Source organism: Saccopteryx leptura, chromosome 8 (genome assembly GCF_036850995.1).
Source record: "Saccopteryx leptura isolate mSacLep1 chromosome 8, mSacLep1_pri_phased_curated, whole genome shotgun sequence".
Classification (NCBI taxonomy): domain Eukaryota; kingdom Metazoa; phylum Chordata; class Mammalia; order Chiroptera; family Emballonuridae; genus Saccopteryx; species Saccopteryx leptura.
This window is the reverse complement of record NC_089510.1, coordinates 58684865-58697150: the sequence shown is the minus strand read 5'-3', so window position 1 is coordinate 58697150 and position 12286 is coordinate 58684865. Positions and strand designations below refer to the sequence as shown.

The window sequence follows — 12286 nt, the reverse complement described above, 5'->3', positions numbered from 1 at the left end:
CCGAGGTTGCCAGTTTGAGCGCAGGTTCATCTGGCTTTGAGCAAAAAAAAAAAAAAAAAAAAATAGCTCGCCAGCTTGGACCCAAGGTTTCTGGCTCGAGCAAGGGGTTACTCGGTCTGCTGAAGGCCCACGGGTCAAGGCACATATGAGAAAGCAATCAATGAACAACTAAAAGTGTCGCAACGAAAAACTGATGACTGATGCTTCTCATCTTTCTCCATTCCTGTCTGTCCCTATCTATCCCTCTCTCTGTCCCTGAAAAAAAAACAAACAAAAAAAACAGAATAATTAAATTTCCAGCATAATCATGTGATTCAGAGGAACTCACAGACTTGCCTATTTATGATCCATTGTTTTTAAATTCTCATATTAAGCAGGTCCAAATTATTTTCTTCTTTAAGATAATATCTACCATTTTTAAAACTACGAGGATTTAAGAGTAAATGGAAGAATGACTACAGAAAATGAACAAAGCCTGCCTGACCAGGCGGTGGCACAGTGGATAGAGCGTTGGACTGGGCTGCGGAGGACCCAGGTTAGAGACCTCGAAGTCGCCAGCTTGAGCGCGGGCTCATCTGGTTTCAGCAAAGCTCACCAGCTTAGACCCAAGGTCGCTGCCTCGAGCAAGGGGTTACTCAGTTTGCTGTAGCCCCACAGTCAAGGCACATATGAGAAAGTAATCAATGAACAACTAAGGTGTCACAACGAAAAACTAATGATCGATGATTCTCATCTCTCTCTGTTCTTGTCTGTCCCTATCTATCCCTCTGACTCTCTCTCTACAAAAAAAAAAAAAAGAAAAAAAAAAGGACAAAGCCTAATGAACTAAAACTGCAAGGTCCACAAATGTTATGTCTATCTACCAAACACTCAGAAAGAATAATCAGCTTAGAAACACAAGTAAGAAAAGAAGACAACTTTAAGACTCCTTGCTTCGTGTGCTGAATTAGGATGCAGAGCAAGTGTCAGCTGTGTACCAGGAAGGGTGTATGCAATACAATGGAAGCGCCCTGTGCTGCTGGAGTCCAGTGTTCTGCCCTCCGCGCCACGACAGTTTCCTGCATCTCAATGACAAGTCTAATCTTTTCTGATCGCTACTTTTGAAGTTAAAGAGGCAGATGGCTTAGCTGCTTGTTACCAAACAGGAGACATCTGTTGTACAGAACACACCAATACATATTTCCTATTAAAAGATGTGGCACTAGTCACTTTATTGGTAATATTTTTATGTAACTCAGATCCCACTTCCATGTAAAATACACTATATTCACTGAGGCAGAAATATGTTCTCCCTTATAAAATGAGAAATATCACATAAAACAAAAAAGCAAGTAATACTGTAATCCAATTGAAGCTATAAGTTTCAACAGGCACAGGCTCATGCTACAGAAACCAGTGGCTTTTATAGGGGCATAAAATGCATGTAAAGGGTGTCCTGATAAACACAGAAGAACACATATGGTTACCTCTGTTCCCTCTCAAAACCTACAACAGTGACAGTAAAGGCTGGAACTCATTAGGGCAAAGAGAAAGAAATAAGAGCAACTGCGAAATGTCAAATCAGGAAGAAGCAAGCCCGTTCAGCCCGGCACCCTGAGAAAGGTCAGGATTAGAAGCATCAGATCTGGCTCTCAAGGCAAGGGTGAGGTGTGAAATCAATCTGAAGAGGGAGTTCTCAGTTCACTCACCTCTTCCAAGCGGGCAATTACACTCCACCCATTTTACAAATTTTAACCTAAGTCCTGTTTTTTTTTTTTTTAATTTTCTGGTAACAATGGTAAATGTGCTAATAATACTCTTTTCCAAGAACCAGTAAAGCTTTCTGTTTCCTAATGTGCTAACTGGGTATATTTTATGGGTTAAAAAAAAAATACAACCTGAAAGTTTCTTGTTAAAAAACATCATTTCAAATATAAGGTTCATTTACGAAGTCTTTGTAAATAATTCAGACACGCTGAAGAAAAGAAAAACCTTTTAACTATACCAGTGATTTTCAACCCCTTTCATCTAATGAACACATAAACTAATTACTAAAATTCTGTAGCACACCAAAAAATACACTTTTACCAATCTGACAAAAAAAGGTATAATTCTGATTCATTCACACTGGATGGCTATTGTTGTGTTGGCTGTTCTCATTTTTTTATCTGACAATCTAAGGGTAAGAGGTCAGTGCCCCTGACTAAATAGTGAAGTACTGCTTGTTTTAAAAATTCTTATGGCACACCAGTTGAAAATCACTGAACTATATACCAAAGAGGTGAGACTGGAGAAAGTTGAGTCATCAATTTCTAACTATGAGGACATGAATAAGTGAAAATTTCCCATTCTTAATTTATCAAAATCATTCTTTTCAAATCCCAATAAAAATAAACCAGCCCTTCATTTTCCCCAGTCCTCATCAACTGCTCCTTCTTCTGCTATGCCCGGCCCACGCTTTCCTACGGGCAACTCTGCTTCGTATCTACCCGCGTCGTGTCCTGTGAGTGCAAGGGCTGCATTTCATTCACCTGTGCGCCCTGCACCTGGTGCTTTGCTCCCCCCAATATATTCGCTCTTTGCAGGCAGACACACCTATCACTTTTCACACCCGTATTCCCACATTACCAGTAGAAAATTAATATACCTTTGCTAAAATAACTAGTTGCTTCAGAACTCATAAAAAATGTTCACCATTCACAAGCTTATCAACATGGCCATCTAATAACAAAAAATCTATATTAAAAAAACATAGCATCATACTTTTAGTTTTTCTAATAACTCTCAACAGCCCTGGGAACAGCTTAATTCTGCGCCTCTTCCCCCTCCCTAGGCCTATACACATCCATGAACACTCAAATCTAACGTAACACCACAGTAACGATGTCATTACATCCACCCCGCCAAAATGGAAATTTACCTTCTTTCAATCACCCTCCAGAGTTGACGCCAAAAGTCCAAATTTCTTTCAAATGGAGTCAATATCAGCTTTTGTTCCTCTTCTAGCCTGGCTTTAAAATGATAAGTTTATACCTTTGCCAGATTATAATAGAGGGTTTTGAGTAATACTCAAATTCACCACTAAAAAATAAGTACACAACTATTGCCTGTCAAATTACTTTTATACTTTCTGCTGACTCAAAAAAAAAAAAAATCAAATTCAAGTTTTATACTTAATCTATTTAACCTCTGGAAGTTTATCTATTACACAAAGTGACATTTCTCCAGGGTGACTAATGGCAGCAGAAGGGTATCAAAGGGAGAAAGGCCAGAATGGGGCAGAGTAACCAATCCACCATCTTCATGCAAGCATTCTCATGTGGCCAGCAATCCTGTCTGCACACACCAATTTGCACTTAAAAAAAAATCTACCATTTTTCTTTTAAAAGAATCAAATTTTCAGGATGCAAACAGCAATGCAAGAACACCAACACAACTGACTTGGAATTTCAAGGCAAATCTTTAGAGTCTAACACTCACCGGACAAGGTGGCGTCTCCATTCTAGAAAGTTATCTTTCTCTGCCTGTTTCAGTTCTTCAGGGCTAGTTTTTTTGTCCCACTTTGGTCTGAAACAATCACAGAGAAAAAGAAATTCCACATGAATTAGCAAAATAAAACAGGGGATTTGGATTTAGTAATGGCAGCTCAGAAAGATGGCAGAAAACAAGTGAAAACCACATCGTGATGTCCTACATTCTTGTTCAACTCACCTCCTTGGTATACACAAGAACTGTCTGTTTTCTTCATGGAGCTTTTTAATTCTCTGGCTCTCCTCAAAAGACAGCAGTCCGGTTTTAGCCTCAGGAGGCACAAACTTAATATTAAGCTTCTCTGTTGACAGAATAAAAAAGTTCTGTTACTGAAGAGGCAATATAGACAGTGAATGTCGGCCACTACTTTTTATGAGCACCTAAAACAGAATTTAAACTTTTTTGATTTAGATTCATCTAGCCTTGAATAAATTATAATTTCCAAATAAAATTATCTACAAAAAAAAAGAAAAGACCTTTATTAGTGTTTCAAAAGTTCAAACATTTGTTCAAGTACTAATTAATTTTCTATGACTCTGCTAAATGCAATAAGAGTGGGGAGAAATTGTAAAGATTCACTACAACCAATCTCTTCATTTGACACAGGGAGAATAACTAAGCCAATGGGAATGGTGAGGAGGCCAAGATTCAGCAGTCTCACTCTAGTTAGAAATGACAAACTACAGGCCTGACCTGTGGTGGCACAGTGGATAAAGCGTCGACCTGGAAATGCTGAGGTCGCCGGTTTGAAACCCTGGGCTTGCCTGGTCAAGGCACATATGGGAGTTGATGCTTCCAGCTCCTCCCCCCCTTCTCTGTCTCTCCCCTCTCTCTCTGTCTCTCCCTCTCCTCTCTAAAATGAATAAATTTTAAAAAAATTTCTAAAAAAAAAAAAAATGACAAACTACTACAATGTTTTACTTTATGTAAGATATTTATAGCGAACACCCACAATTGAGGCCATACATAAATTCAATTGAATAAAAACTTGTGAAGTCCATGGATGAACTACAGAGACCTCTGTTCTAGGGTTCTATCCCCACACAGGTGTTCAAGTTGCTCCAGGCCTCTCCTTCACCACACAGCGCCACCTAGAATCCTCAGGCAGCTGACTTCACTGAGACAAGAACCTGTAAAGCCAGCTAAGTTTACCAAATGCCAAGGGATGGTCCTATTCAAAGGTAATGGGACATCATCAGCAACTTTCCTATTGACTTTTTAAAAACAAAGTCTGTAGTCTGTTGCCCTCTTCAGACCACCAATACCATATAAAACCTTGGTCTGCAGCACAGTCTAGTAACCTAGAGTACAGTCAACTCAACCACCATTCTCTCCTGTGTCATCTTCAACCAACAGTCAAAACACACGCCCCTCAAGCTACATATTTGATAATTCTTTCACATTATTTCCTCCTTCCAGTAGTGATGTCTCACCCAATGTTCAACCTCTGTAAATACCTCTTGCTCCTTGATTCTTTCCTCTCCCCCCAGGCCATCACCCCACTCGTAGCTCCACTTCTTTCTCTATGTGGCTAAAACCATGTGGTACACATATTCAACCAGTCTGACTGGACATCAAAATTCATTCCTCCACTGTACCCACTCCCAAATCTCCAACCTTAGGTGAAGCCAACTGTCCTTTCTCCTCCTCCTTTCAGTAGTGACGCTGTGAGAGCTGCTGCAGGTAATCATACAATAATGCAGCCATGTGTCTCTGACCTGTGTTTACTTGGTAGTAAACACTTCTGACACCAAATATGTGGGGTTTTCCTAAGAATCAATTCTCTTTCTAAACACCACCTGGGTGTCCTATAATTCATTCTAGTCTGTCCAATTCCATAGGCATAAGGGCTCTCTGTCCTACAACTTGACTTCAGCTACAAAATCTATGAATGGGTTTTTATTGAGGTTTCATCACACAGATATGATTATTGGCCACTGGTGATTAACTCAATTGTCAGCACCTCCAGGTTGTAGGAGGGCATCTTGAAAATTCCAACACTAACCACTGGGTTAGTTCCTGTGGCAACCAGCCCCCCATGCAGAAGTTACCTAGAGGTCTACTAGTCACTTCATTAGCCACAAACTCTTCTCTAGCCCCTATCCCTCAAGAAGTTATGAGTTTTTTTAAGAAGCTTTTTATATCAGGAACTAGGGATGACAACCAAATATATATAACCATGATACCAAACCTTTTCATATTTGCTGAAAATAAGAAAACTACCTGTGCCATCTTTCAAATGAATCATTTTTTTTTTAAGTGAAATGAGAGGAGATAGACTCCTGCATGTGCCTCGACCAGGATTCACCTGACAACCCCCATCTGGGGCTGATGCATGAATCAATCGAGCCATGGCTGCAGGAGAGAGAGAGAGAGAGAGAGAGAGAGAGAGAGAGAGAGAGAGAGAGAGAGAGAACGAGGGTGGGGGTGGGGAGAAGCAGATGGTCGCTTCTCCTGTATGTCCTGATTGCGAATCAAACCCGGGACTTCCACACGCTGGGTTGATGCTCTACCACTGAGCCAACTGGCCAGGGTGAATCCCTTTTTTTAAAAAATTGATTGATTTTAGAAAGAGGAAGGGAGAGGGAAGGGGGAGAAAGAGAGAGGCAGACACAGACACACACACAGAAGCATCCATTTGTCATTCTACTTATTTATGCATTCATTGGTTGATTCTTGTATGTGCCTTGATTGGGGGTCAAATCTGCAACCTTGGCATTTTGGATGACACTCTAACCAGCCAGGGCCAATTTGTTTTAAATTTATTGATTTTAGAGAGGAAGGGAGACAGAGACAGAAATATCGATCTGTTCCTGTATGTACCCTGACTGGGGATCGAACCCTCAACCTTTGTGTATCAGGGCAATGCTTTAACCAACAAAGGTATCTGGCCAGGGCTCTGCCATCTCTTAAAAAGTAGAGTGCCCAGTGAACATTTAGCACTTATTATTTTGCACTCTTCTGTTAGGTCAGGAACTCAGATAAGAACTTATTTAAAAACTCACCACATCAAAAAATGCACATATGTACACAAGTGTACAATTTTGCACGCAGTCCTAGGGACTCACAGACTGCTGAAGCTTGTAGTCTTCAGGTTCATCATCACTGTCCCTATGTGTCCAGCAGACAAATGCTGTCTGCAAGCCATAAAGAATTGTGAAAAAATTTTATCACTTCTACATTATTAAGGAAAAGAAAAATACAAAATAATTTTAACAAGAAATTTTAATGGATTTTCAAAAGGTTTATGAAGGTCTCATTGTGTAGGCACAATTAATTAAATCATTGGCCATTAGTGATGAACTCTCCAGCCTCTCTCCCCTCCCCAGAGGCAATGAAAGTTTCAACTTGCTAATTATGCTCAGTTCTGTGTGAAGATCACCTCTCATTCTGAAGTTTCTGGGGCTCCCCAACCACCTATTACCACAGCATACAAAGACATTCTGATCTCTCCAGAGCAGGGGTCCCCAAACTACAGCCCGCATGCGGCCCCTGCCGCACTTCTGGAAGGGGCACCTCTTTCAATGGTGGCCAGTGAGTGGAGCACTGTATGTGGCGGCGCCGCAAAGCGTGGCGTCGCTCACGTACAGTACTACTTCCAGTGATGCGGGACACACGCATCATGGCTCCGGAAGTGCATCATTATCACTTGTTACGGCTAGCAGTGACAAATATGAAATCAGACATTGACCATCTCATAAGCCAAAAGCAGGCCCATAGTTCCCATTGAAATACTGGCCAATTTGTTGATTTAAATTTACTTGTTCTTTATTTTAAATATTGTACTTGTTCCCGTTTTGTTTTTTACTTTAAAATAAGATATGTGCAGTGTGCATAGGGATTTGTTCATTTTTTATAGTCTGGCCCTCCAATGGTCTGAGGGACAGTGAACTGGCCCCCTGTGTAAAAAATTTGGGGACCCCTGCTCCAGAGATTCCAAAGGTCTTAGAAATTTTCACGTCAGGAGCCCAGGAAGACCAAATATCCATTTCATACATTTCTTATTATATCACAATATCAGTGTCCTACAGTGAATGGGCTCAACATCAGCTAAGTCCTTAGGACTTCCCATAGAAGGAAGAAAACCTATGTTCCCGGTTTACCTTTTCTCCCATTCCCTAAACTACAAATACTCTCCTTCAATTCCCTACTCCTCCTTTGCCCACTTCCTTTCAGAAGACGGCCTTCTACTTTAATAACAGAAAAATTCAGACTAATAGATATGCACCCTCTCAACTTATCTACACGGTTTTCAACGTATACACACCTACTTTCAGCTTCCTCCTTCCTGTTTCGGAGGAAGCTGCGCTCCTTTTGTTATAAAGCTAATCCCTCCAACTTTGTTTTTGATTGCATCCTATTCCCATCTCCTTCCACATTCAATCTTTGCACTATCTCCTCATTAATCTCTATTTTCTGTTTTAACATTAACTTTTACTTACATTTACACAATACATAAACTCTATTTGTAAAAAATTTAGCCATAAAGGCACACTACCTTTCTGATCAACCTCCAGCCTCCTCCTCACCCCTGCAACCCCTGTTCCCTCTCTTCAGGTTACTGATGAAATATGGAGCTTTCCAAGTTTTCTTTCCTTTAATATACACATACGCACATGAATTGGTCAGGTTTTAAAAAATAGCTTTATTTTTCAATCACAGTTGATATACAGTATTATGTTAGTTTCAGGTGTACTATAACACGACTAGGCATTTATGTGGTCATCCCGCTAAATCTAGTCCCAGGTCAGATTATTTTTTTCTTTTTTCTTTTCAATTTTTCAAATACAGTTGACACACAATATACTAGTTTCACGTTTGCAGCATAGTGACTAGACATTTATTTATCTTCTTTACTTTAAATTACAGCTGACATACATTACTGTATTAGTTTCAGACGTACACCCCAGTGATTTGGCATTACAGAATTTACCAAGTGATAATCCCGATATATCCCGCACCCATCTGATACCAGATGTTACCAGAATATTACTGACTATATTCCTTATGCTATACTTGACAGTGAAGTATTACTATTTTTGTAACAACCAATATGTACTTCTTAATCCCTTCATTTTTTCACTCATCCCTTCAACCCCTCATCTGACAATTGTCAAACTATTCTCTGTAGGTATGAGTCTCTTTCCACTTTTTTTTCTTTTTTTTAGATTCAATAGTTGATAGATATCTTTGCTGGGTAGGGTAATCTTAGTTGTAGGACCTTGATTTTCATCACTTTGAATTTATCTAGCAACTCCCTTCTGGGCTGTAGTTTCTGTTGAAAAACCAGCTGACAGTCTTATGGGAGCTCCTTTGCAGGCAACTAATTGCTTTTCTCTTGCTGCTTTTAAGATTCTTTGTCTCTAACCTTTGGCATTTTAATTATGCTGTGTCTTGTGTGGGCCTCTTTGGGTTCATCTTGTTTGGGATTCTCTGTGCTTCCTGGACTTGTATGTCTATTTCCTTCACCAGAATAGGGAAGTTTTCTATCATTCATTTTTCAAATAGATTTTCAATTTCTTGTTTTCTTTTTATTCTAGTGGCACCCTCATGATGCAAATGTTGGTATGCTTGAAGTTGTTCTAGAGGCTCCTTAAAATCTTTTTTTTTTAGATTTGTTTTTCTTTTTGCAGTTCTGATTGGCTGTGTTATGCTTCCTTTCTATTCCAAATTGCTGATTTGATTCTCGGCTTTATCACTATCCTGTCGATTCCCTATATCAGGGGTCGGGAACCTACGGCTTGCGAGCCAGATGTGGCTTGCAGACAAATCTTTAATAAAAAAAAAATTTTTAAAAATACAAAACATTCTCATGTATTACAATCCATTCATTTCCTACTGCCCATGTTCATGGTTGCGGGTGGCTGGAGCCAATCACAGCTGTCCTCTGGGACAACACCGAATTTTTATTGGATAATGCGTAACATACACGGGTTGTATGGCTCTCACGGAATTACATTTTAAAATATGTGGCATTCATGGCTCTCTCAGCCAAAAAGGTTCCCGACCCCTGCACTATGTGCTAGTTTTCATTGTTAGTGTGTCCTTACTTTCTGACGGGTTCTTTTTTTATGCTGTTAAGGTTCTAAATTTATTGAGCATCCTTATAGCCAGTGTTTTGAACTGTGCCATCTAGTAGATTACTTATCTCCATTCTGTTCTTCTCTTTATGGAATTTTATTCTGTTCTTTCATTTGGGACATGTTTGTCTCATTTTGTGGGTTAAAAATTTTTTTTTTAATTTATTGATTTTAGAAACAGAAAGGAGAGAAAGAGAGAGAAAACGCACTCATCAGTAGATTCCTGTATGTGCCCTGAGCAAAGAACGAAACTGCAACAGTGATGTGTGCGGATGATGTGCCAACCAACTGAACTATCCCGCCAGGATTGTCTCCTCATTTTGGCAGCCTCCCTCCATTTATTTCTGTCTATTAGGCAGACTGCTAGGTGTCCCAAGCTTGGCAGTCTAATACAATGTGACCTGTAGGCCCTGGCCGGTTGGCTCAGCGGTAGAGCGTCGGCCTAGCGTGCAGAGGACCTGGGTTCGATTCCCGGCCAGGGCACACAGGAGAAGCGCCCATTTGCTTCTCCACCCCTCCGCCGCGCCTTCCTCTCTGTCTCTCTCTTCCCCTCCCGCAGCCAAGGCTCCATTGGAGCAAAGATGGCCTGGGCGCTGGGGATGGCTCCTTGGCCTCTGCCTCAGGCGCTAGAGTGGCTCTGGTCGCAACATGGCGACGCCCAGGATGGGCAGAGCATCACCCCCTGGTGGGCAGAGCGTCGCCCCATGGTGGGCGTGCTGGGTGGATCCCGGTCGGGCGCATGCGGGAGTCTGTCTGACTGTCTCTCCGTTTCCAGCTTCAGAAAAATGCAAAAAAAAAAAGTGACCTGTAGGGTCCAGTGGCACAACCTCTCCAATCACCCAGGCTGGGAACTCAGAGATGCACTAACACCCCTTGCCCATGAGGACTACATACAGCCTCCTGTTATAGTTGAGCCTTGATTGCTGTTGGCATATCAATGGGAGGGACTTACCCTCTCAGGCCATCAGAGAAAAGACTGGCTATGACCACTGACCACCAACCTTTACCACCCATGGAGGATCAGCTGTACAGGAACCCACCCCACAGAGCAGGATTTCCTTCAGTGGAGCTCAGGTGCCCTCTGAGTCCGCCTCTTGAATGTGTTGCTTATGTAGGTGGTTGGGTCATGGTGTTTCAACATGGTCTGAAGCTGTCAACTGGAGAGACTGGCTCTGGGGCCCCCTGGAAGGTGCAGGCCAACATCAACCACTGCTTGTGTTTTGCATGGGGCCAACCGGCAATAGCTACAAAGTGATCTGCAAAGGGGTGCTGTGCCTAGAGGTGCCCAAGTGAGGCAAAGGTGAGGCCAAGCTGTGAACCACAGCTGGATGCCACTAGTGCTGGGCCTTGGGCCACTTAGCAAAAGGGGCTCACTGAGGCCAGATGCTGCTTGCGAGATTTTAGAAATATTTGAAGCATGAGCCAAAATAGGCCACTCATATGGAAAAGTCACTGAAACAACTTGGGGGGTCCAAAAGTTGTGTAGGGCGAGGCCTCAGGGAATCACCAGGGTGGGGAAAACAGTGTTAGCCAGGTTAAGTCTCCGATATGGGCTGTGTGGCGGGAGAGCTCATTAAAGGAAAAATGGTCTCTGCCAGCACTTCTGTCTGGGAAGAAGCTGCCATTTCCAGCTCTGGTCCTGATGCTGGACAATTCAGTTCTTTCTCATATGCTCCGGTGCTTTTGAAGCTGCTGCCTCAACACTGATGCTCAGAGACAGAGTTGGAGTTCATCTGTGTGTGGGGGTCCTTTAAGAGGAACTGCCTGTGATTCCAGCAGCCTCCTTCTCCCTCAGCTTCAAATCCCACTGGTTTTTACAGCCAGAAGTTATGGGGACTTCCCTTCCAGGCACCTGAACCCGTGCTCCTAAGGGGGTACCTCTACAGCCGAGATACTACTCCCAATTTTTATGTGCTACACAGGAGTATGGCACCAGACCATTCCATGATTCTGCCTCTCCTAGTAGCCTCAGGATGACCTCTGTAATTCCCTAGCTGCAGGACTTCCAGTTAGCTCAATATTAGATGGTTCTGAATAATGGCTGTTCTGCAGTTCAGCTGTATTTTGATGTGGTTGTGTGATGAGGTGAGTACTATGTTTACTAACTCAGCCACCCTGACTGAAGTATCAGATTTTCTTTTTATAATGCAAATGGTTCCATACTAGATGCACTGGTCTTGGAGACTCTTCCCATTAGTATGCAGAAATTTACTGCATTCTTTTTAACTTCCAAAGAGTATATTATGTATTACATAGCATCCCTATAACATATTTTATTTAGCCGTTTTTCCACCTATTGAACATTTAGGTTGTTTACAAGTAGTCTTTATTAAAACATAGCATCACCTGGGAATTTGTTAGAAATGCAAATTCTCAGGCTCACCCCACACTTACTGAATCTCCAGAAAAGTAGCACAGCAATCTGTATAACAAGTTTTCCAGGTCATTCAAATGTTCACTAAAATTTGAGAACCATTCCTCTAGCATAGCTACTAAAAAATGGAAATGCTGGGCACAGGATATGCATTTTAAAAATTTAATAGTTACTGCCAAATGAAATGTATTTCCAACCTCTCCCTCTCTAATGTCTCTCACCATAACCTATGCACATGCTAATATTAACCTTGAGATCTCTCTCTCTCTCTAACACACACACATATACACACTCTTGCCCTGCCATAGTCAAATACAGCAGT

General features: G+C 41.6%; 1 protein-coding gene across 2 annotated transcripts in view; it reads right to left on the bottom strand.

Moving 5' to 3' along the window:
* The window catches only part of LSG1 (large 60S subunit nuclear export GTPase 1), a 40753-nt gene that overhangs the window by 22958 nt on the left and 5509 nt on the right, over window positions 1-12286 (bottom strand). Inside the window, exons 3-5 of one of the 2 annotated variants that reach the window (XM_066347169.1) lie at window positions 3691-3811; window positions 3460-3546; window positions 2900-2986 (exon numbers count right to left, since the gene is read on the bottom strand). In XM_066347169.1, the coding sequence (XP_066203266.1) occupies window positions 2900-2986; window positions 3460-3546; window positions 3691-3811 (295 nt within the window). The remainder of the gene's footprint in view (window positions 1-2899; window positions 2987-3459; window positions 3547-3690; window positions 3812-12286) is intronic. The other variant, XM_066347170.1, reaches the window with a different exon arrangement.